The sequence below is a fragment of the Barbus barbus genome, assembly GCF_936440315.1.
Source record: "Barbus barbus genome assembly, chromosome: 32".
Classification (NCBI taxonomy): Eukaryota; Metazoa; Chordata; class Actinopteri; order Cypriniformes; family Cyprinidae; genus Barbus; species Barbus barbus.
The window spans coordinates 2,739,565-2,765,045 of record NC_136760.1 but is presented as its reverse complement, the minus strand read 5'-3'; the positions used below and the strand labels follow the sequence as shown (position 1 = coordinate 2,765,045).

Here is a 25,481-nt window from a genome sequence, read left to right as displayed (position 1 = left end):
TAATTACGACCACATGTTAATTTGAGATTGCTCAGGGTTTGTTTGTGCATATGTTTGTGTGTGTGTGTGTGTATGTGTGTGTAAGAGAGCTGAAGGAGGTGGGACTCAGTCGAGCCTCCTCAGCTTTAAGACCCTCCCAGCAGCGCTGCATATCAGTTTCTCTCTCATGGAGCAGAGAATCAGTTCTGCATGGGACCAAAGCGCTTGAGCGCTTGAATGCATGCGGATAGTGTGTGCTATGAGAGGCTGAAGCGACGCACTTGATGCTTTAACACTGGAACACAATGACTCTACTGGGATCTGAACATTCCATTCTGATTCGCAGCAAGTTTAAATCAGGTGAGATCTTTGTTTCAAATGCTTTTAGGAAACTTATTAGGAAGCGTTGATTATTTACCAATGCATGATGAGTTTTTACAATTCACAAAATGTTTGTATGTTACATACACTTTACTCTGGAATATGAAGCTATTTTGGTTTTGTACCTGTTGGTCGTTGCATACGCTTTTAGCCTCACTGCTTCCAAAAGCTTCAAGTGCTTTGATACAGGGGTCAAAGGTCATCAGGTACCACTTAACCTGTGCAAAAACATGATTTTCTTAGTATATTCATCTTCTTGTACAGTACAATTATCTAAACATTCTTAGATACATTTATTTGATGATGTTAAGATATTAACTAATGCATCAAAATGAAATGAGTTTATGCCAAAAATAAGAAAACAAAATATATCAGTGGGATCAGAATTTTTTTTTGTCTTGTTTTAAGCATAAATTCACTTTATTTTGACATTTGTGAGTCATTTTTGATTTTCAAGTAAGCATATCTTTATTTTTAGAATGTTTCGATATTTGGATTGGAAAACAATGCAAAAATACTGAGGAAGAAAATCATTCAGTGTAAACAAACTCTTACATCTCGCTTTTTCAATTATTTCACACTTGTATTGTTTACTACTATCCACTCTTTGTGTTTCTTTCAAACGCTTTCTCTCTGTTTCTGTTCATCTACTGAAGCTGTTCGGTGTAACATGTACATGTACTGTGAGCAATGCTGCCACCTTTCTGATGAAAGTGTTACTGAATAACCACAATGTCAGAGTCACTGAAGATCTTCTTTGCTTCTGTCGGCCAACCATCAAGATATATGGCCCAGCAGACAAATTCTCGCTTAGCTTTCCTCTCGAACGCTGTGTTTGATTTCACAGCAGTGCTCGGGTTTGGCACAATAATGACTTGCTGCTCAAAATTACAGACAAAATTGAGCTCTTCCTTCAGAGAAGGGAAATGAGCTCTATGCTCAAGGGAAGTGGAGATGTAAGGCTGTTCCACACAGTGGCATGATGGGAAAACTTAAACATTGGCGTGTTGTGAACAGCACACATTAGCGCTCTGATGTAGCACAGATGTGAGGTTTGTAGCTGTGTGTGTTGGCTGTTCAGCGAGTGTGTGTGTGTGTGTGTGTGTGTGTGTGTGTGTGTGTGCGTGTGTGATTGAGCTGTTCTGATAGGAATCATACAGTATGTTCCCTGTGGACGTGTTTGGCTCATTGAGGTTCTTCAACAGGACATGATATTACATAACCCGTTTAAATGTTTTCTATACTCGTGCATCTGAGGTCAAGGTCTGAAATGTTGTCACTGGGCTTTTAAAGAGGATTACAGACACGTTTAACTTGTTAAAGCTCACAGGCAACTAAAGGCTGTTAATGTTTTAGGGTGACAATAGATGTTTTTATTGCCATACACATAGTAAGAGCTTTTGATAACCTGCCCAAAGTGTGCTGTGCTGTTTACCTGGCTGTTGTAGTAAATTATAGGTAAAACTCTATTGTCTTTTCTTTGAATGCTCTATAGAGATAAATCGCCATATGTCATGAAAACATTTAGATATAAATGTAAATGCTACTGGGTTACAGTATGGAAAAAAACACACTTAAAGGGTTGCTTTTGAAAATTGAAAATTGCAATGAACTGCACAGTACATGCGGATGGACAATTGCAAATAATAAAGAAATCTGGGAAATAATTGGTTGATTTCCACATGCTAGAAAGGGTTTGAACAGTGATCAATGCTGCCATTTCAAGGTGTTTAGTCAAAAATGTAGTTTTAGTAGGTATTGTAAAAGCCCTTATTATAGTCTTTCTACAGACATTTCTATAGAGATATGTCATATTTAAATCATCTTTATGTAAAAAATCTAATCTAAATGATAGAAATGCACTTAAAAGTTACATATGAGGTGCATTAAAAAAACTGCAAATAAACCTGCATTAATGGGTTAACTGCCTCAAATTAAAAAGGGTCTGAGCAACGACTTTGATAAATAGCTTGACGTGCCGTTGGCATGAAAACAGAACATGCCAGGCAGAAGTTAAAGAGCCATCGCTGGTTCCTGTTTGCTCTGTGTTTGCTTGAAAACACAAAACTGTTTGGCCTCAAATCTCCCAACATACTTTACAATCATTCCTCACTCACAGAAAATGAACATCATGACCTTCAGAGCTTCAGGTTTCCCTGATGAGCACGCATCTATTAAGTGTGTGGGGGTTTGCCATAGAAGAACTATTTTGTGTCCCAAAAAGAACCTTTGTTTGAACCTGTGAACTGTTCTTAAAGGAAGAACCATTTTTCCTTCTAAAGAACAATTTCCACTAAAAAAGAAGGTTTCGTAGAATGGAAAGGTTCCACGCTCTTAAAAATAAAGGTTCCAAAAGAGGTCAGTTCTTAAAAAAGCCAAATCTTTGGAACCTTTAGTGGCTCCATGGATGTTAAAGGTTCTTCAGGGAACCACAGATGGAAAATGAAGAACCTTTATTTTTAGTGTATATAAAGTGCTTCATGTCTGAACTCCAAGTTCTGCTTGAGACGCGTCACCATGTGCCTCAGAGTCTGTCTGAATGTGTCACGGCTGCCTGTGTCATGTCAAGATTACAGCCTTGCTATTTACAGGCAATGCAGTTAACGTCAAAGTTCAGGGCATTTGTCATGCAGCTCATGACATTTGAGTTTCATAGACTTACACAAGCCAAAGTGTGTACGTTAATTTGTACTGGAGTTTAAATGGGGATATTCTAACATAGCATGAGTATTGTGCAATTGCATAATTAATACGTAATTGTTCTCATTAGGGCAAATTATACAGGGTACAAGTTGTTTTTGCAGGTATGTGCCTTGAAGACAACGGATGCAGCTATTTTTGTGCTATTGAGTCAGATCATCTGGTTTTGATTGTGGAGTGTTATGTGATCCAGTTTGTCTGCAAAGCTGTGATAATTCTTATTGAGGGCAATCACTGAGGGCAATCATGGGTCTGGTGCTTTCGTTTGCCCTGCTATAATGTGTCACTTTGCCAGAAGGCATTTTTCCACTTTGGGCTTTTATGAACTCACCTGTTTCTGGAGAGCAAACGTGAGGTCCTGTGACTGCCCTTATAGCGAACAAACAGCATAAAAAGTTTGATCTAGATTGGTCCAGATTGAGTTTCGTTCCATCCGCCAAAAGCAGACTGGCACTGCTTGTCTCAGTTCATATCAGCGATCATGCGAGAGCTGGCAGTATTATTGTGCGTGAGAGGTTGTGTCGGTGTGCCAGAGCTCGACATCATTAGATTTCTCTTGTTTGTCCACATACTTGCAGTGCATGACAGATGCTGGCGCTGGACACAGAAGCGCAGGTTGTGTGACCTAAACAAAAGCAGATGTATGTAGATAGCTGATGCATGATCTCAGCGCTACGAACACAGAGCCATCAGTCAGTCTGCCTGCCTGCTTTTGTGTCGACAACACAATTGTGCAGCTGGTTGATTGATTGCGATGATAAATGGAAGAACGAAAGGACGATCAAATGAACTTTGACAAGTACAAGAACTGTTGCATGTCCACACGTTAACCAGCGTTCATGTTGCGGGAAATGTATTTCAAGAACATCTTGCGAACAAGAATGCAATTTTTCTGTACTTGTTTGATATTGCTGTTATACAGTTCAGTAAACATCACTGAGTAACTTACATTTTTAGACACAATATTGTCTTTTACTTTGTTTATTTTTCCTCCGCCAATGGAAATGAGGCGAAAATGCAATCAATACACACAGTCATTGAATGAATTCCTTGAGTGGGTGATTCAATGACTCTCTCATAAAGACAGTTACATGCTTTGTTCCTGAATAATTCAGTGTTTTGAACAAATCACTTTAGTGAATGACTCTTTAGAATTAGAATTCACACCAAGGACGATAACTATGAAGATAACGATATAGCTCTAAAAATTGTTCTCAATATTAAAGAATAGCAGAGTCCACACTACAGCTGTAATGATAAAGGCACAAAGTAACAACATCGTTGGAATCAATTTCAGAAAATTTTTTCTAGCTGATAAATGATAAAAACATTGTTATAAAACGGATAGTTCCGGTCCTTGATTCTGATTGGCTGGAACAAGTTCGAAACTGTTGTAAATTACTCTACAAACATACACCTTTGTTTACATTTGTGTGTTGTTCGGCAACCACTTTGTTGGAACCACAACTGTTTCTGAGGATCTACATTGTTTGGTGGAAGAATGTAATGTTTTTATCAAAATCATTACACTTTATTTCTCAAAACAAAACAAATAACTGCCTTTATGAAAGAATCATTGAATCACTTACTCAACGATTTGTTCAAAACACTGATTCATTCAGAAGTCCAAATACTCACACTCGCAGTCTTGGCCACTTGAGAGCATTTCTCCGCTTCACGTCGTGCCTAATAACGCCCCTTAGCTGTTATAAATTCACTGTAAACCACAGCTTCTTGGGGCTTATTGCTTTAATATAATGAGCTTGCGAATTTAAAATAGCAGATGCGCATGTGCTTAGAATAAACAGACGATATCGTCCACTGTTGTGGACACTAATATAGTTATCTTTATAGTTATCGTTTTTGGTATGACGGGGCCTTTTAAATGTTTTGTTTCTGAATGAATCAGTGTTTAGAACAAATCACTTGAGTGAATGATTCAATGACTCGCTCATAAAGACAATTACTTGTTTCGTTCCTGAATTAATCATTGTTTAGAACAAATCACTTGAGTGAATGACTCAATTACTCGCTCATAAAGACAATTACTTGTTTCGTTCCTGAATTAATCATTGTTTAGAACAAATCACTTGAGTGAATGACTCAATTACTCGCTCATAAAGACAGTTGTGCCTTGTCCAAATACCACACACCTGCACTTGACCACTTGACTACTTATATGACATATTTCCTGTATTTGGCCCAAGGGTTCAAGTGAGGATGAGGACCACAAGTGTGTGTCAATCTTTTCATTACATGATGGGATACAGTAATAGTGTTGTAAAAATGCAAGTGTTTACAGAGATTTATTTTTATTTTAAATACTGTAATGCATTCTAAAATCAACTGTCTGCTCAGTACTCCCTATATCATGACACAATTTAATTTGTGGTGCTTAAGTGATAAAAAGCAGTTGCAAATGTTGTACAAAATAAATATCACCACTACTTATCTTTGCACCAATAAAACGTGCAACACTTTGTTTTTTCCTCGACTAGCGCTCCAGAGTGTGGCTTTAGTGTGCCTTAAGGGCACTACGCTTTGGCATTTTTCAGACCTGGGACAGTCTTGGGCACTTACTTCCTGTCATGCGCACATGCTCTCAAGTGGCCAAGACCGCGAGTGTGAGTATTTGGACAAGGCATTACTTGTTTTACTTCTGAATGAATCAATGTTTTGAACAAATCGTTTGAGTGAGTGATTCAATGATTCTTTCATAAAGGTGGTTATTTGTTTTTTTCCTGAATGAATCAATGTTTTGAACAAATCACTTCAGTGAATGACTCATTAACTCTTTCATACAAACTTGTTTCTGAATTAATCAGTGCTTTAGAAGAATTATTTAATTGAACGATTCAATGACTCACTCACAAAGACAGTTCATTCTTTTGTTTCTAAGCAAATCAGTGTCTTGAATAAATCGCTTGAGTGAGTGATTCAAAAACTCTTTCCTAAATCCAATGATTTGGTTTGTGAATCAATGTTTTGAACAAATCAGCTTGGAGAAAGAGTGACTGAAACATTCTCAACACAAATGTTTCTACTAACATCTGTCTGGAACACGCAAACACATTCAGAGTGATACAAACAACCCAATGTCCTATTGCTGTTGAACTAAATATCTGGAAACCCATAATTTATAAAGAAGCAAAGCCATTTTTTCACTTATTCTTCTTAGTCTTACATACAGAGATATATATACACAGACGTAATACATGGATGCTCGTGCAGTGACAGGGTAGATTGCCATGATGAGAGACACACCACCCAAAACAAAGACAAAAATGAAGCAACAGACCCACAAATATTTCTTAAAACAGGATGTAGGTCTATGATAAACACAGCTCCTGGCTTTAAACAAATCTTCCTTCAGTGTGTGGTCCTCCTGAAGTCTGAGGGGAGGGAGGCGCTCATAAACGTAAGAGGTGGCCCATTAATGTGTGTGTGCAGCATCTGCCCGTCCGTGCGGGATGATGTGTTATTTCTCCGGACACAGATTTCTGTCTGATTTGTCCAGCTTCACTCATGATGAGTCATTATCTGTTTCCTCCTCCACCCACAGTCCTGCAGCTGAGACTCCAGCAGAGGAGGACGCGAGAGCAGCTTGCTGACCAGGGCATCATGCCTCGTGAGTAACACCAGCACTCCTCTGACTACATCACACTGCATTATAAATGACCAAACCGCTTTCATGGCAGCGTGAGCCAGCGAGCATCACGTGAGCTGAAGATCTGCACTACAGTCACACACTCCACACCTGTTAACATTTACAGCCGTTCACACAGCTGGATCTGGCACACACACACACACACACACATTCAAATGGCTGAGAGGAACAATAACAAACAGATGATCAGGCAAAGCAGCTTCACTTTATAACCTGAAAATGAGATCAAGGACATTCTGCATGCTTCGGTTTCAAGGGTTTTTAGTTGTTTTTAAGCCATCATTACTAACATATAAGTGTGGCCACAATAAAAAAATAAAAATTTACTTTTTGTATTGATGTTCAGTTCAGATGGTTTTCAACAACTTCTATACCATTTTTTTTTTTTTTAAGAAAAGCTTTTATTTAATGACTATTTAAAATGGACCCATCAAGTAAATCTCATTAACATATTGTCCTTACACCTTAAATGTAGTTGTAGTTTGAAAATATTTTTTTCAAAGTAGAAAGTGGTCTCACTTTATATTAAGTGGCCTTAACTACCATGTACTTACATTTAAATTAATAATTTGGTACAATGCACGTATTGTGTACATACATGTTTTTACATTGTACTTATATTCTAAAATTACCTGCATGTAGTTATATCTGAAATTAATTACATTTATAATTACACTGTTGACTCATCCCTTACACCTTAACCTACCCTTAAACCTACCCATACCACCAAACCTGTCCCTAACCTTACCCGTAGCAGCAAAATTGTTTTGCAATACAATATGACCACAATAAGTACATTGTACTTATTTTATGATGTAAGTACATAGTAGTTAAGACCACCTAATTTAAAGTGGGACCGAAAGTTTTTTTGCAAACACAAAATGATTGAATTATAAGTATCATAATTCTTTTTTAATTAATTAATTTGTTTGGGTTTTATTTATTTATTTATGCATGCATGCATTTATGCATTTTACAGCCTGAACAACATTTGTTTTACATTAAAAGGCACTTGACTCCATGACATCATTTTCTGCGTTTGTTTTTTTGTTTATTATGGAAAACGTACTTTTTCGTCCTCTTTCATCATCATGATTTCAAAATATAAAAATTAATTCAATTCAGACATCACAGAAGAGCGGCTTTCAAGTCAATTTATGTATGAAGAGCATTTATGAATTATTTGTGAATAAAGGGACCATTGAGCATATATATTTAAAGCATTGTAAGATGATTCATAGCTAAACACACAAAGATATTAAAGAAAACAGCTTCTAAAATATACCGCAACCTTACCGGTGTACCGGAGAGTTTAGATTTAGGTTTCATAAATACACCAGTATCTCTATACAAATACAGTCATAACTGTATATTTTGTTTGCAGTTAGGTGTTTTAATTGAACTGTTGACGGGTCTGTTGATGTAATAGAAGATTCAGCTGCTGGAGTCTGGATTTCAGCAGGTCTGCTGGAGATAAAGCACACAGATCTGTGACTGACCGGGTCTGAGCTCCTAAAAAAAAACTTTCAATGGCTGTTTATCTTTGTACAGCAGACAACAGGTCGGCAAACTCAGATAAACAGATTTTTTAAAGCTTTTAAATAGGTGCTGATCTAAATACATAAGCATGCATATTTATAGAAAAAGTGTTTAGAAAATTGCTTTTTACTGCCCGCGTGTGTCATGTTTTATTCCGCGTGACTTATGAAAATTGTTCTAGTGTTTGTTTTATTAACATATAGCGGTATCTCATGAGGAGTACGTCCAGCAGAAAGCAGAAGATCTAATGCTAAGAGCTAGAGCTCTCTCATAAATCAGAATGCACCTTACATTTCAAAGGCTGGAATTATGCAATTGGTTGCATTCTTCAGAGGGGTGATATTTCAATATTCGCTGTGGTTTTGCACATATGTGTACATTTCTCTGAGCACATCTGTTCTTCATTAGACGGTCAGGCGTGTGTCTGAGGAGCCGCCGATCTCCGCAGCCTCTCTCCTCTGACATTCACACTTCCTTCTTTGACTTCTGTAGCAATGTAATGAGACTGTAAGCTTTTGAAGAACCATTGAAACAAAAAGTAATAGATTTTAGACTGATAGAGACAGAAAGTAAAGCTTATGAGCTATTAGAGAAAAACGTGACAGAAGTCCACCAGTATCATTTGAAAGATATTGTTAACAATAACAATTTGAGAACAAAGTATAACAATAATAATAATTTGCACGGTTTGATGTGATACTGTATTTGCTAGCAGATCATTAGATTTAATCACCATTGGTAGCGCGATTTATTTTAATGTTTTTTTTTCCCTCAGTTGGTCAGAACAAACATGGTAGACTTGTTACTTAATTGTTCAGATGACAATATCTAACAATATCTTATTTGGGTCATATATTCCGACACGTAGGCGAGAATCTGCGATCCTAAGTATAGTATCCACACCGGTGCGGTGTCTGACTACATGAGCTACACATACTCATTAGATTCATCCGCGCTGGAGCCGTGCCGGAGCACAACCCACGTAATGAAAATAATTTCGCAAGTAACGGCAATTGCAGGTTTCAAACAGAGATGGCGACAAAGAGGCAAAACTTACGGACTGCAGCTTTAATTAAATTATATTGCATTAAAATATAGTAATTAATGTGATAAACATGCAGAAAGTGTTGTAAGAAATATGTCCTGTATACTTTTTTGTGTGCTTTTATTTTGAAATGCTTTAGATGTTCTTGTGTTGTCTGAATCATTTGTAATCGGTTAATGTTGTAATGTTTAGTTTGTCTTAGTTTCTTGGTGTTTTTCCTGTTCCATGTGATCTAGATTCTAGTATGCAATGAAAGGCTGCAGTGAGACACACCTGAGCAGAACTTCTGTAGAAAACACTATAAATGTTTCCAATAAAATAACAATAAGTCAGCCGTGTGTTGAATATCAATGACAGACCTCAGATTACCCAACAGTGCTGATCAACAAAATAATCATACATTTTTACATTAATTTTTGAAGAAAACATGAATGATGCTCATCTGTGACATTTAGTTTCACTCAGAAAACAACTTTAATAGCGATGTTTAGCAAGCAGCACTAAACCAAAAGCAGAAACCAGTGTGTCTGTATCAGTCAGATGTTTGATTCAGGACTATAATTCAGCTTTAGCAGAGAAACACGGGCCAGATCAGACGCTGGCAGAGATGATTTATGTAAGATTCATTGACAGTGTGTTCACAGATAAACGATCACATTTACTCAGTTTCTCATTTGTTTTTCCAGCCTTGAAGAGTCCGGCTGCGTTCCACGAACAGAGGAAAAGTCTTGAGCGATCCAAGGTTAGAAGAACCAAACAACGATATAGCAAAGAATCCTTCACAACCAAAGTCACGCAGCACACACCATCAACAAGAAATGATTAACAGACATCAATACTAGTTAATTGTCTCATAATTATTGTCTTGCTCAAATCAAGTCAATACAGATGAATACAGCTGTAAAGCAGTTCTACAGAAGACAGGAGAGTTAGTATTCAGCATTTAGTTCAAACTTGATTCAGTTCCGTTTAACCTTCTGGTGATTTATTTATTTTTTACTTTATCTGAATGAAAATATGAAACTTGGTCACGGTTTTGGCACACATACACATTATGAAACTAATTTGATTCAGGACAAATCTACGGAATTATAGTGAAAGTGTGTAAAAATCCAACTCATTATATTTAATGTTTTTTAATATTTGACATTGCAGACTGGAGATTATTTAAAACACAAAATCCGAAGTCGACCAGAGAAATCAGAGCTTGTCAACATGCGTATTCTACAAGGTAAGAGCTTTTAAAAATAAAAACTAAATCAGTGCACTGAAAAAAAAAGATGTTGAAACAGATTTCACTCAAAAATTGCTTGTAAATTTCACAAATAATTTCAGAAAAATAGCAAGTAACACACTGAATTGAATACTACTTTCCTGTGAAACATGCTCCAGTAATCTTTGTTTTATTTGCACCCGTCCAACTGTTTATAGTGCAGCGTTCAACGCTTCGGTCTGAGTGGCTTGTGACATGATAACTGCTTATTCTCCGCGCTGCATCATGTGTGTGTTTGACTGAAGAGCTGCTGTGCTGGATTAATAGTGTGTTTACTGCAGAACCCGCTGCCGAAGGTCCCGCACATGACTCACAGACCAAACTAAAGCGAGCCAGACTGGCCGACAACCTGAATGAGAGAATTGCTCTCAGACCTGGCCCTCTGGAGCTGGTGGAGAAGAACATCATTCCTGTTGATTCCACTGTTAAAGAAGCAGCTATGAAAGGTATCGGAGCAAAGCACAGCTCATTTATTTCATGAAATGGTCTTCATTAACCACTGCAAAAAATGAAGTTCTTCCTCCAATATTTGTGTCTTGTTTTCAAGTATCTAACCATTTTTAATGGGAGAGTTCACACAAAAATGAAAATTCTCTCATTATTTACTCGATAGAATTTTGTGTATGTTCCTGTATGAATTTCTTTTTGAACACGAAAGATGATATTTTGAATGATATTTTGGGTAATAAAACTGTTGATGTTAGCCATTGATTTATGTAGTTTGGGGAAACAAAATATTTGGAACCAAGCAGTTGACCGTTGCCAATGGCTTCCATAGTATGGGGGGGAAAAAACGAAAGAAGTTATATGGAACCAAACAGTCGATGGTAGCCATTAACTTCCATAGCATGGAAAAAAAATGGGACCAAACAGTTGACAGTAGCCATTGACTTCTATAGTATGGAGGAAATAAAAGAAATTGTATTGAACCAAACAGTAGACGGTAGCCATTGACTTCCACTGAATGGGAAAAAAAAATGTATGAAGGTCAATGTCTACCGTCAACTGTTTGGTTATACTCATATTCTTCAAAATATCTTCTTTTGTGTTCAGCAGAAGAAAGAAACTCATACATATTTGGAACAACATGAGGGAGAGTATATAACGACAAAGTCATTTCGCCATTTTTAGGTGAAATATGCCTTTAAATCAAGTTACATATACAGTACTTGTAAAGCAGAATAAGATATGAAGTCTTAAGTCCAAATGAAGTGGGTTTTTCCTTTAAAAAAATCAGTGGGGTTGGAAAAATAAACTTCATTCTTAAATAATGAAGTTAATATCTAAAAATATAGATAGCATCATATCTAAAATACACTTAATATCTAAACTTAATTATTTGAGATATTTGAATGCAAAAATTTTTTTGCGTGTTTGTAGTTGCATCACTAACTCCTTTCATATCATTTCCTATCATTTCAATTCATATCATGGCTTTATGTTGCATCTTTTTGCATGAGCGAATTCCTCGCTAGTGATGTTGAGCGAGATTCCTCACAATCCTCCAAACCTTTGGCTCAACAAACACAGCTTGATTTAGGAGGCCGTGGGCTTTCGCTCATGGGTATTAACTCGCACTGTGTTTACTATGTCGTCCGACCGCAGTATGTTGTGCGCTAAGATCCTGTGTTTTCAGACATGCTGAAAGTAAATATGTCCATGTTTCCCCTGAGGCTGTGGCTGAATGTGTTGCGTAAGCCGCGTGAGGCTGGGGACGGTGGTTTATATTACCTCTGCTGGAGGAGCAGCGTGTTTTATTGAGACAAACAACAGCTGTATTTAGATCCACCCTGTTCGCTGGAGATCAAATGAATGTCCCCCTCATTCTCTGTTTTGACTCGACGTGATTTATGCGGCTCCGTCGAACCACCTACAAAGGTGTCTGAGCCCTTCCCAAAATGCTCATCTTACCATTAGGCCTGCTAGACTTCTGTCGTGTCAAATTAAAAATATGATATATGTTGAACACATGCTTCTCTGCAATCTGCTGTGTTGTCACAGTCTCTTCTCAAATGTGCATGAAGTCTTCTGGCATGATGCCACTTTCCATTAGTTTTTTTTTTTTAATTGCTTGGCTATTTAAAGTTGCAGTTGAGGCTCAGTGAAACCATTCACTCGAATATGCAAGCAAATTATCTGCTTTACACTCAGTTTGCAATTGTAAAACAAACCTTTTGCAAAATGTTAAACACAGTTCTCTACATTAGACACATCCTTCAAAACAAACAGCTCTTGTGTAGCTCTTGTACTTAAGTATTAAAAGTAAAAAGTACTGATTGATGAATATTTATTTTGCAACTTTATATACTCTATCATCTTGCTAAAAAATACGTCATACGCTGATCACTACTGATAATTCAAGTGTGCAAACAAGTGAAAATAACCAAATATACCATATAGTATATGTAGAAATGAGGGAGGAAAGTGTGTTGGCAAATATAAATATAGCTACAAAATAAAAACACATTTGGCAAAATGTGTTAGCATTTTAGGAAAACACTTTTAAATAATTTGAAAGTGCTATGGCAGCAGGGTAGCATGGGCATTGATTTGCACTATTTTAATATTAACCCCATTGAACATCAACCCTGTTCAGGTGATAATACACAAATATGGACATGCATTTCATACAGTGGGCTTAAACTGCCCTTTTACAGCAGCTTTAGTTCGCAAACAGTGGACTCTCATGACCTAAATATGATATTTATATATAGTAATAAATGCTAAAATTCGACATTAGTAACTTACTTTTCACACCATCAGCTGCGCATACACTCAAGCTCCAAGGATTTCCCATTCTTGGCACATTTTGAGTCAGACCTACCTGTGAATTCACATGAATCGGTGATTTGTTGACTCAAAAACAGCTGCAATTCACTCAATCCAATTCACGAATCAATCATTCAGTGTGATTTGCGAACCAATTTAACAGGCTCTTTGAAAAGAATCAGCTCTTTCACAAATCGTACATCGCTATCGCTTCTCGTAGTGCGTGACAATTTCTCCAGTTCAAAATCACGAGGAACGACATGTAATCGACATGAGTAAAAAGTACAAGATTATGATTTGGAATGTAGAGTGAAGTAAAAGTAAGCGTTTCCCAAAATAAAAATACTCCAGTAAAGTACAGATACTTGAGGACTGTACTTAAGTACAGTAACTTACTGTCCACCATGGTAAGAATTAAACGAGTTTTTAAGTAGTTTTGCATGCAGGAGATGTGTAATGTTTTGCATCTTGTGTGCATGTTTTAAAGAGTTTAAAGAAAAGGAGGTACAGCTTCAGAAATTGTAAGCAACTGTAAGCAAAAAATTAATAAATAAATAAAAGAATGGCAATATGGCATTGCACAGACAGGGCATTTTCTTTACAAACACTGTCTCAGATGATCTAAGATAGAGTAAGTGGACCTCATCATAACACCGCAACCATCCAACATCAACATGAGAAGGAAATAACTCACACATGAGAGAGAGAGAGAGAGAGTGATTTTCAGTTGATTTTCGAAAAAAACGCTTTCTTTGTTGTCTCAGTGTTTTGGCAATACAAAATGTATTTTTGTCATGCCAATAAAGCTATTTGAATTGAGAGAGAGATAATAATACCAGTGCATTTTGACCTTGTCGGGACATTTGTCGGTCCCCACGAGGAAAGCAGTTTATAAGGTTATAGAAAATACAATTTGTACAGTATAAAAACCATTACACTTATGGAATGAACCCATAAAACATGAAAACATGAAACCTGTGTGTGTGTGTGTGTGCCTGTGTGCCTAACTGAGAGAGTGCTTGTGCTGATTTAAACCAGTCCCTGCACTGCTGCTGCCAGCTCACATGGTCAGATATCTCACACACACATACACACTGACCTCTCGTGACCCCTTGTGTGACCTGTGCTCTATTAGGCTCCTGTCACTGCGTCACAAGTGTTCAACCCCCTGCACATGACAAACTGTGAGGTGCGTTCAAAACTGGCACACGCATCGATGTTCTGGCACGCGCTTAACACACACACACACTCATCAGACACAAACAAACTTTCAGTCAAATATTTACACAGACACAGAGTTCAGAGGCTGTAATTCTGTCAAACACTGCTGGCGTTGAGATGTTAATCAGTCTCGTTCATGTTCGCTGCTCTCTGTACATTTGTTTTTCTTATCTTTTCTTTGTTTCGCTGTTAGACTGATCTTCTCACTGAGTTTATCTGAGTTTGAGTCTCTATCTTGTATCTCTGCAGTGAACCATGGGAAGTTCCCGCAGCAAGAGGACTCGTACGTGTTTGAGGAGGACAGCAGCAGTGAGAGTCTGTCTCCAGAACAGCCGCACAGTGAAGAGTCGCAGTGTTCGGCTGAAGCACTTACAGAGAACAAGAGCAGCAGCTCGAGGTCACCGGCACTCACCAACACCGAGCATGTGAGTCACCGTCCAAATCACAAAACATGCCTTTAAATGCCTATCTTTGCCTATAAATACAAATACAAAAATAAAAAACTTAAAACTAATAATATAATAAAAAAAAAATTATAATAACACTACTGGTAATAAATATAAATACACTATTAATCAAAAGTTTGGAAGACTGTTTTTGAAAGAAGTCTCTTCCGCTAACCAAAGATGCATTTATTTGATCAAAAATACAGTAAAAAGAAAAGTAAAATATTATTAAATTTAAAATGACTGTTTTCTTTGTGAATATGTAGTAAAATATAATTTATTCCTGTGATGCGCAGCTGTATTTTCAGCATCAATACTCCAGTCTTCAGTGACACATGATTGTTAAATCATACTAATAGGCTGATTTGCTGCTCAAGAAATATTTCTAATTAATATCCATGTTGAAAACAGTTGTGCTGCTGAATATTTTTGTGGAAACTGTGATACGTTTTATTTTTCAATTTGAATTTTTTTTTAATGAATAGAACATTTAAAAGAACAGCATTTATTTGAAATAGAAATCTGTTGGAACATTATAAATATCTTTGCTGTCACTTTTGGTCAATTTAACGCATCCTTTTTGAGTTTATGTTAGCCTAACCCCAAACTTTTGAATGGTAAGTATCAGAATTGCAAAAAATATATATAATAATAATAATAAAATAAAAAATAATAATAAATAGTATTGTATTTTAATAAATTATAAATATATTCACATAGAACATTTTAATAATGTCTCACTGTTTTTACTGTATTTCTAATCTAATTTCTGTACTTTTTTTCAAAAACATTGAACAAATGAATTATTCCAAACTTTTAAATGATAGTAGGCTATATATTGTAAGTCTAATCGATTACATACAATTTAAATAAATAAACGAGCTGAAGACTGAATGCACTCCTGACTGTTGGTAGTTAGTCTATGGCCTGGTTTCACAGACAGGGCTTAGACTAAACCAGGATTAGGCCATAGTTCAATCAGGACATTTAAGTAATTTTTATTAATGTAAAAAACATTACTGGTGTGCATCTTGAGACAAAACAAAGGAACTGATATAGTTTAAGATCAGTCAGTGCAAGTTTCTTTCAGTTGTAACAGCTCAGACTTACATTTTAGTCTAGGATTAGGTTTAAGCCTTGTCTGTGAGACCGGGGGTATATGTGATATATGTGATGCTAGTGGTGTGTTTTAGTGTTCTGCCCCCTGTGGTGATCCGGTGAACTGTAATGTTCTGCTCAGGCTCTGGAGGAGCCTTATTTTCTGACAGCTCTTTGACTCTGAGCCCAGATCAGCATGTCAGCGTGTTTCTTACACACTCAGAAGTGTGTTGTACTCTCTGCTGTTCCAGCATTGCTCCAGGCTTCAGAATGATTGCCCGTTCTCTGGCAGCAGGAGTAATAAACCATCGGCTGAAGCTGTCAGGAGACCTGGCATCAAATCCTCATGACCGATCGCTCAGATCACGTGGGGCAGAAGCGTGTACAATTTAGGAATATTTATTTAAGCTTTGTGGCTTACGAAAGTTGTAAATTATGTACATGTTTAATAATAGTCACCTTGGGTGTGGGTTTTTTGAACATAAAGTACTTGGGAAATATAAACAATGTCAAACTTATGGATTTTCAAAGGTTTGGAGTTTGCATAAATGTTTAACAGAAGAAATTATTTCTATGCAATTCCATTTATTTAACCCTCAGCTTACTGTGTCGTATCTGATACACAAATGGCTCTAAATGATCAAACTTGGCTGTTAAACCTGTTTCACACAGTCTTCTGTCATCTGATTGATAGTTTAGAATTTATTTTTTGTAAATCAAGTACATTTTTACCATCCGCCTTCAGCTCATGCTTCATGTCTCTTTCTGCTGTCAAATCTTTACTAATTTTTAAAAAGGAAAATGCAAAAATAACTTTAGTAATATTTCTAGATGAACACTTAGTGGACTGAAACAGCTCAGTTTTACTTGATTCTCCATCAATCGTTTTTTAGCAAAAATCAGTCTCAAATCTGATGATCAGGATCTTTACAGGCCATGACACTCAGTTATTATTAATAGTTTAATGACAGTATTTTAATTTGATTGTTATGCAGGGGACTCAGAGAAAAGACGGCAGCCCTCAAAACCAGGGGGAGAACATGACAAACAGCCAGGAAACTCCACGCATTCCCGTTCCTGCAATAGTCAAGGTATGACTAAACATCTCGTCCATTTCAAATCACTAAACACAAAACGGATGATAATAAGTTATTGTAATGCAAACCTTTAAAGCACTCACATAAATCTAATATCAGCCGATTTCATGATGTTTTTCAATTCCTCTGCAGTCCAAAATGTCTGAGAAGAACCGCCACAAGAAACCCAAAGACATCAAGCCTAAAGTAAAGAAGCTGAAGTACCACCAGTACATCCCGCCGGACCAGAAGGCAGAGAAATCTCCTCCGCCGCAGATGGACTCGGCGTATGCGCGTCTCCTGCAGCAGCAGCAGCTCTTCCTGCAGCTGCAGATCCTCAGCCAGCAGAAACACCAGCACAACTCCTCACATTCACATCCACATCAGCAGCAGAGCTTCAGCTACCAGACCCTCAACCAGAGCATGCTCAACAAGTGAGTCAAGCACTGCAAAAAACGTCTCTTTCAAAAGATGGGGAACATATTTGTCAAAATACATTTATACGTTTACATTCATAAAACATGGCCTGATTATGTACATACATTCATTTAATAGAATTGAAGGGGGAAACCTGAAAATGTTTTGCACCTTCACTTGTTTTTTACATTTACATTAACAATTAGTCATTTAGCAGACACTTTTATCCAATGTGACTTACAAAATAGGACAATAGAAGCAATCGATATCAATAAAAGAGCAATAATATGTAAGTGCTGTGACAAGTCTTGGTTAGCCTATACGCAAGGTTTTTTTATATAATAAAAAGAAAACAAACAGATAAAATACAATTAGAATAGAGAGTGCTAGAGTTAAAGGCTCAAATGAAGATGGAAGTTTTGATGAAATTTTTACTATGAAACTTTCCTCGGATTAAAAGTGGAATTCTGTTCTGCTTCATAGTTTTTAGTGTTTATTTTTTGGAGTTTACACACTTGACATTTCGGTCTTTACCAACCCCAAACATTTGAATAATAGCGTGCATATATGAGGTCAGTAAGATTAAAAAAAAAAAAAAAATGCTTTTATTCATCAAGGATGCATTGAACTGATCAAAAGTGACAGTAAAGACATTTATAAGACATTAATGCTGTTCTTTTGAGCTTTCTATTCAGCAAAGAATCCTGAAAAATAAAATATATGATGGTTTCCACAAAAATATTTGGCAGCACAACTGTTTTTAACATAATAATAATGTTTCTTGTGCAGCAAATCAGCATATTAGAGCCTCAAAAACATCTTACAGACACCAAACGTTTGTACAGAAGTATATATAAAAAATACTTTCAAAATTCCATTTTTATTAATTACTTAGGCAATTTTCTGATCATGAGAAGCATAATTGTGTGTTTGTGTGTGTAACAGGGCGTCCGGTGAACAGCAGTCATCATGTGCGTCCAGCGTCCAGACCAGCAGCAGCTCCTCGTCTCCAGTGAAGAGCAGCTACTGCAACCCGTCCATCAGCCCCGTCAGACCCGGACCACTGCCCGCCAACCTGGACGACCTGAAGGTCAGTGCTGCGCTTTGACACGTCATGATGTGATGGAGGGGTAAAAGATCTGGACTGGAAACAAGCTTGTAGATTTTAAAGAGGAAGGTGTGTGTCATTTAAGGCAAAACACTACAGGTCTCACTAATGGGCATCAGCGTACTAAACCAGCTGATTAATACAGTACATTCAGACAAAAGTCCTGTTTTAGGAGATTTCAGAAATGTTATGTTTAAATATGCAAATGAGGCAGTCTCATTAAATATGCACTAATTTGCATACATTTCAACAACATAAATCTGATCATTCAATAAATTCAGGTTCCAAATTCTTGTTTTGATTTTGTTGACATATTAAGAGTTCAAAAATTAAAACTGACCAGTGCCTGAAAAAAACACTATAGGTTTTTAGTAAGGAAACAGAACTTTGCAAATGTTATAAGACCCTCAAAATACACATCATTCATCTGTTTTTTACACTTGTTTTTTAAGATCTATATCTATTTACATTTTTGTTTTACATGTTTATGCAAGTAAAATAAAAAATTTGAGCAATCATGAGTTAGAAATTCAAAAGAATTTAATTAAATCCTATTCGTTCCAATGGATTTATTCCTAGTAATTATAAGATTATATGTTATAATTTTCATACAATGATATATTCAAATTAAATTCCTCAACAGTATAGAAAAAATGGTGTTCGTGTGTAATTTGAAGTTGCAAAGAACTTTTCAATTAATAAAAGGTGGCGAAAACCAGTAATAACGTTAAAAGATGCAATACGATTTTTACTGAAAATTAATAGTTATGACTCATTGGGTCTTATTTGGGTCCCAACATACCCAGAATGTGAAAATTTTATATGCAATATGCACATTTTAAACTTGCGACTGTAAGTATGTTTTGTTATTAGTATTTGCTATTGACTGTTCAAATGCATTGTTTTAAACGTAACGCGTCGCTTGTGTGTGTGTGAGAGAGCGAGAGAGAGAGAGAGAGAGAGAGAGAGAGAGAGAGAGAGAGAGAGAGAGAGAGAGAGAGACAGGGTCACATCACAGTGGAGTCAGCTGTCTTAACCGTGGCTTGTGTACTGCAAACACATACGCGACTCAACTGATGGTAAAACTAACTACATTATTAAATGTCTTCATATTTACTATGAAAGCTGAAGCTCGCAATTATGGTAAGGGGCGTTACATTTCCGATGCGTGCTTGTGATGTTTGGCCAATCACAATGCACTGGGTCAGCTGGCCAATCAGAGCAAACTGCGCTTGTCAGAAGGAGGGGCTTTGTAGAAAACTACGCGTTTGAGAGAGGCACTGTGAAGTGACCCTGTCTCTCTCTCTCTCTCTCTCGCTCTCTCACACACACACAAGCGACACGTTACGTTTAAAACAATGCATTTGAACAGTCAATAGCAAATACTAATAACAAAACATACTTACAGTCGCAAGTTTAAAATTTGCATATTGCATATAAAATTTTCACATTCTGGTTATGTTGGGACCCAAATAACATACAATAACCTACAGTATTTGAAAAATAATGTTTTTTGAACATTAAAGCATGTCAACATATTCTGTTACACCAAACACACAAAATAATGATCTTTAAAAAAGCATCATATGACCCCCTTTAACGAAGCAACTAAAGTTTTTAAGTTGAACTAGTTGGAAACGTTTGCTTGACTGTGTTGTGTTTTGCCAGGTGTCTGAACTCAGGCAGCAGCTGCGGATCCGCGGTCTGCCCGTGTCCGGCACTAAGACGGCACTCATAGAGCGTCTGCGGCCCTTCAAAGACTCCACCTGCGCCTCTCCAGCCGCTTCTGCAGACGTCAGCGCAGCCGCGTTCCCCGTGACGCCCACCGGCTCGCTCTCGTCCTACCAGTCGCACGGCGCCAGCTTCTACCCGTTCTGCAGCAACGGCTCCACGCCGCCCATCTCTCCGGCCTCGTCCGATCTCTCCGTCAGCGGCTCGCTGCCCGACAGCTTCAGCGACGTCACCATGTCCTCGCCACAGTTCGGCCTGCAGCCGTCGCCGGCCCAGCTGAGCGCAGACGAGGCCCAAAGCGTGCTGGGACTGGACGCCGAGAAGGACAAGATGCTGGTGGAGAAGCAGAAGGTGATCGAGGAGCTGACGTGGAAGCTGCACCAGGAGCAGAGGCAGGTGGAGGAGCTGCGAATGCAGCTGCACAAGAGGAAGCGCATGCAGGACTGTCCCGCTCCTCCGCCGCAGCACATGATGCATCTGCAGCCTCCTGTGCAGATGCAGCAGTTCTACGGCGTGTCCGTCAAGCAGGAGCAGGTGGCGTCCAGCTGTCCTCTGGCTGCCAAGCAGATGAAAGGCGGCTGCATGGCTCACTGCGATCTGCACGCTGCGCCGCACTGCATGGAGCCGCCGTCATCTGCAAACCCCGCCAGCCTATCTGCGTTCCTGAGCCCTCAGTGTTCTCCTGAAGATTCACCTGTCACCAAACCCTCCAGCAGCCCCTCGTCCCCTGGCCAGCCGTACCTGCTGAGAGACTCGCACACGCTGCCTCAGAATGCAAGCAGAGCCGCACGCAACGTACAGGTGATCCACGTCTGCACACACGCACACAAGCCTGTCAAGTCACATTGATTTCTATAGCATCTATCGATTCAGAAATACAAATGCTGTTCATACACTGTTTGCTAAAATATAAGTCACGACTGACATAAACAGAAAATAATATCATAGAGATGATTATATATATTATACCTATATAGGCAAGGTTAGTTCAGGTTATATAGTCACATTTTGAAACAATACAAGAAATCAGGCACGGTATGTAATAATGTATGTATGTGGATAAAGTTGGATATTCTTCCATGTATAACTTTATATAAAAGTTATAATTTGCCACAAAAAGAAAAAATAACATGAAGGGTACTTGGAAGCTGGTGTTTGTAAAATATTCTTTCTTTTCTTTATCATGGACACTGATGTTTGTCACTGATTGCTGAAATCTCTCAGTTACAGCAGAAGAGCGCAGGACAGACGGCGAGCTGCTCGTATCCGTCAGATCAGAGAAACCTGCAGCCGCTTTACCATCAGAATCCATCAGACAACATCAGCGCCAGAGGATCCACCAAAGCCAAGAGCAGCAGCATGCAGCAGAAAGTATGTGATGAATCAAACTCGCTCATCTAATTCATCACTCACACAAACTCACAGCAGAACATCACACATTCTGATCGGCTCCTGTAACAGTAAGTCTCAAATACACCGGGCTTCTGTTAAAAGAGGATTCACTGTATCAATCATGCGTCTCAACCAATGAACACTAACGGTCAATAGTTTGGAATAAATCGGATTTTTTTATGTTTTTGAAAGAAGTCTCTTCTGCACATCAAGGCTGCATTTATTTGATCAGAAATACAGTAAATACTGTAATATTGTGCAATATTGCTACAATATAAAATAGATGAATTCCACGTGTAAAATGTAATTTATTCCTGTGATCAAAGCTGAAATTTTGGCTAATGTTTGGCTGGTCGTGTATGTATTTGCTGAGATTGTTTAATCACATGTGCTGCTCAATGATCATGTGATGTCAGCACATGCACACACACATGGATGTTGTGCTTATTGTAACTGTGTCAGAGGTCACACCGTCCTGCTGAGGAAGCGTCTGATAGATTCGGTGCCACTGCGCACACACACACACACACACTGATCAGAGAGCTGGGCTCCTCTGGCTCCTCAGAGGTGTAACATTTGGCCCTGTCTCCTGTAGGAGGCTCTGTCTCTCTGTCCGCGGCACGTTGAGCCCAAGTCTCCCACATCCAGCACTGCCTTCTGTAGCTCAGATCCCCCTGCCTCCGGCAGTAAAGGGCCGCCGTGTTATGAGGATGCAGTGAAACAGGTAAAGCAGCTCAGGATCCGCTCTCGCTGCTCACGCTCTCAGAGCTTCTGCCTGCGTCTCTACAGCTTTACTGACTGCGTGGAGACGTACATCGCTGCATCAGTGTACTGCAGGGATTCCCAAACACTTCTGTCAGACAAATTATTACCCTGGTGTTTTAATTGAATAATGATGATAATAATAATACATTTTATATATTGTAAATATTATAACTATACATATAATGAATACAAGAAATCATTGTTATTATTATTATTATTATTAGTTATTTATATTTTTAACTAATTGGAAAAAAATGTGTTTTATTTTCAACCTGTAACTGGACTTTAACACTGCGCTTTTTCTAGTTGTGACAGTATTTCAGTCCACATTACATTCACTCTAGTGCTTTAGGAACTCAAGCTAATTTAATATTATTATTTTAACTGTAATTATAAAAAATAAAGTTTACAATATATTGCTATTGTAAATTACAGTTGTAATGTATAAAATGAATATTTCATTATAATAATAATTTGATTTTACAATACAGTTATAATAGTGATATTTATGAAACTTCTGTCCACCAAAATGTTGGAAATTATATGAATGTATGAATAAGGCTAGCACACATTGTGTTCCCTGATGCATGTTAAACTCACAGACAGTGATGGAGTTCACTGCATTTACTGTGAGACGCTGAAAACACCGGATCATGAGCTGATAGCATGAACACAGTGCTGCACTTCACTCTGAAACACAGAATATGCAGATATTGAATTAAATCACTGACTTTGATTTGATAATCGCTCTGATTACTCATGCAGCCCCATTGATTTGTTTTAATTTGACATATAATATGAGCAGTTATTAGCATCAATCTCCGTTTGGGAAACCCTGCTGTACTTTCTAGTGATTGTTGTCCTTGAAAGCGCCTGCAAAAACAAGCATTTGCCAACAAGTCTAAGCGTAACAGTTCCAGTACATGTGTTTGAATGCCGTCAGCTACAACATCTGTTCATACATTTCACACTCTTAAAGCAGAGGCATGGAATGTGTCACATAATCAAATACTAACTCAATTAAATGATCCTGTGATGTTCTTGCAGCAGATGTCACGCAGCCAGCAGATGGATGAGCTTCTAGACGTCCTCATCGAGAGCGGAGGTGAGTCTCTCCTTATCAGCTTTTGAATTTTGTCATTATTTACTCACCCTCATGTTGTTCCAAACCTGTAGTGGTTTCTTTTTTCTTTTGAAGAAGATATTTTGAAGAATGTTAGTAACCAAACAGTTGATGACAGCCATAGTATTTTTTTTTCTCGATACTATGGAAGTCAATGTGCACCAGACACTGTTTGGCTACCAACACTCTTCAAAATATCTTCTACAGATTTGGAACAACTTGGTGAATAAATTATAGAATTTTCATTTTTGGGTGAACTATCCCTTTAGCCCCAAATGGCACATTCACAAGGCCCCTCATTTCACACAGTAACACCCAGCTGTTATTGACTATTAAAGTCATTGTTTGTGGTGTCATTGTCTTGTTTTAAAGAAATGCCAGCTAACGCCAAAGAAGAGAGGTCTCCTGTAACCAAAGTTGTGCCTCACCTTACAGTTTCGCCAAAGTTCCACCAACACTACAGTCACATGTCGCCCTCCATGCTCGCGTACGATCACGCGACGGCTCACGGAGACGCTCATCTGGAGGCGCTGCTAAGCCCCATGAGCCGGCCGCAAGGAGACGTGGCGCTCCTGAAGATGCCTGCCGAGGACGGACGCTTGGAGGAGGCGGGTGACGGATTCAACAGCCGTGACATGATGGACACGCCCGTATCGCCAACGGCTGGAAAGATCTCAGCGGTCGCCGCCGAGGGTCACGGCCTCGGAATGACCTTTGCGGAGTCGCCGTGGGAGAAAATGGAATGGCTGGATCTGACTCCGCCCAGCTCCGCCACTGCCTTCCACAACAACCTGCCTCCGTCCGGGCCGAGCATCTTCAACACCGAGTTCCTGGACGTGACCGACATCAGCCTGAACTCGGCCATGGACCTGCATCTGGAGCACTGGTGAGGAGAAACATCACGTCCACACCCAGATCTCCAGATCCAGTGTTTGATACTGTTTTATCACGTTCCATCAAAACTTGAATTGTTTTGACTGTGGATTCTGGCAAAGAATGTTTTGATTACTGGAAACAGAAAGACACTCCAAATGGAATTGGATTCAAACAGAGACGTCCGTACCATCCGTCTGTAAATATATGAAAGCAACTCAATACTTCTTTATTTTGTCTGCACATTTGTGGTGTGGGAAAAACACATATTAATGCATCACACTAGTATATCACGTGTACTCTCTCTTGTGCTGTTGTAAATATGAATTCACACTTGCACCTTGAGTTTACAGTAGAATGTCACACTTTTTATGAGCATTTCATTCCTTCCTGTCAACGTTATGTCATTAATTTATTTTGAGAGCACTAGCCCTTTGGTTTTCACATGTGATACAGAAGCATGTTTCCATCATGGTATAAAAAATAACGGTAATTGTGTCTTTTTTATCTCACAATGCTGACTTCTTTGAATTGAATTCTTTGAAAAACGTCTGAATTGCAAGATATCTCAGAATTTGGGCTTTTTTTCTCTCTGAATTGTCAAGTAGTTTATAAGTAGTAAAAATAGGTAATCATGACATTTTATCTCAGACAGTTTCAACTTTTTTCTTGTAATTGAGTTTATATCTTACAATTCTGTCTTTTCATCTTGTAATGTCCAACTGTCTCATAATTCTGATTTTATATCTTGCAATTCCAACGGTTTTGTAATTCCGACTTTCTATCTCACAATTCCAACTTTCTCTCTAGTAATTCTAACTCTCTTACAATTCCAAGTTTCTATCTTGCAATTCCAAGTTTATATCTCATAATTTCAA

General features: G+C 38.2%; 1 protein-coding gene across 6 annotated transcripts; it reads left to right on the top strand.

Annotated features, from left to right (window-relative positions):
• Positions 1-149: 149 nt before the first annotated feature.
• On the top strand, positions 150-24,620 carry LOC306852620 (myocardin-like; the record flags this gene model as incomplete). Of its 6 annotated transcripts, none has more annotated exons than XM_079389599.1 (14): positions 150-339; positions 6,623-6,688; positions 9,998-10,053; positions 10,467-10,542; positions 10,866-11,030; positions 14,824-14,999; positions 17,114-17,209; positions 17,348-17,628; positions 18,557-18,701; positions 20,388-21,251; positions 21,681-21,821; positions 22,438-22,566; positions 23,655-23,712; positions 24,103-24,620. In XM_079389599.1, the coding sequence occupies exons 1-14, from the start codon at positions 285-287 to the stop codon at positions 24,618-24,620; spliced, it is 2,826 nt and encodes a 941-aa protein (XP_079245725.1). In that variant the 5' UTR covers positions 150-284. The 6 variants fall into 6 exon arrangements, with proteins under 6 accessions (XP_079245725.1, XP_079245726.1, XP_079245724.1 ...); XM_079389600.1 differs by having other exon boundaries at positions 21,675-21,821; positions 24,166-24,620; XM_079389598.1 differs by having other exon boundaries at positions 21,675-21,821.
• Between the last annotated feature and the right edge of the window lie 861 nt (positions 24,621-25,481).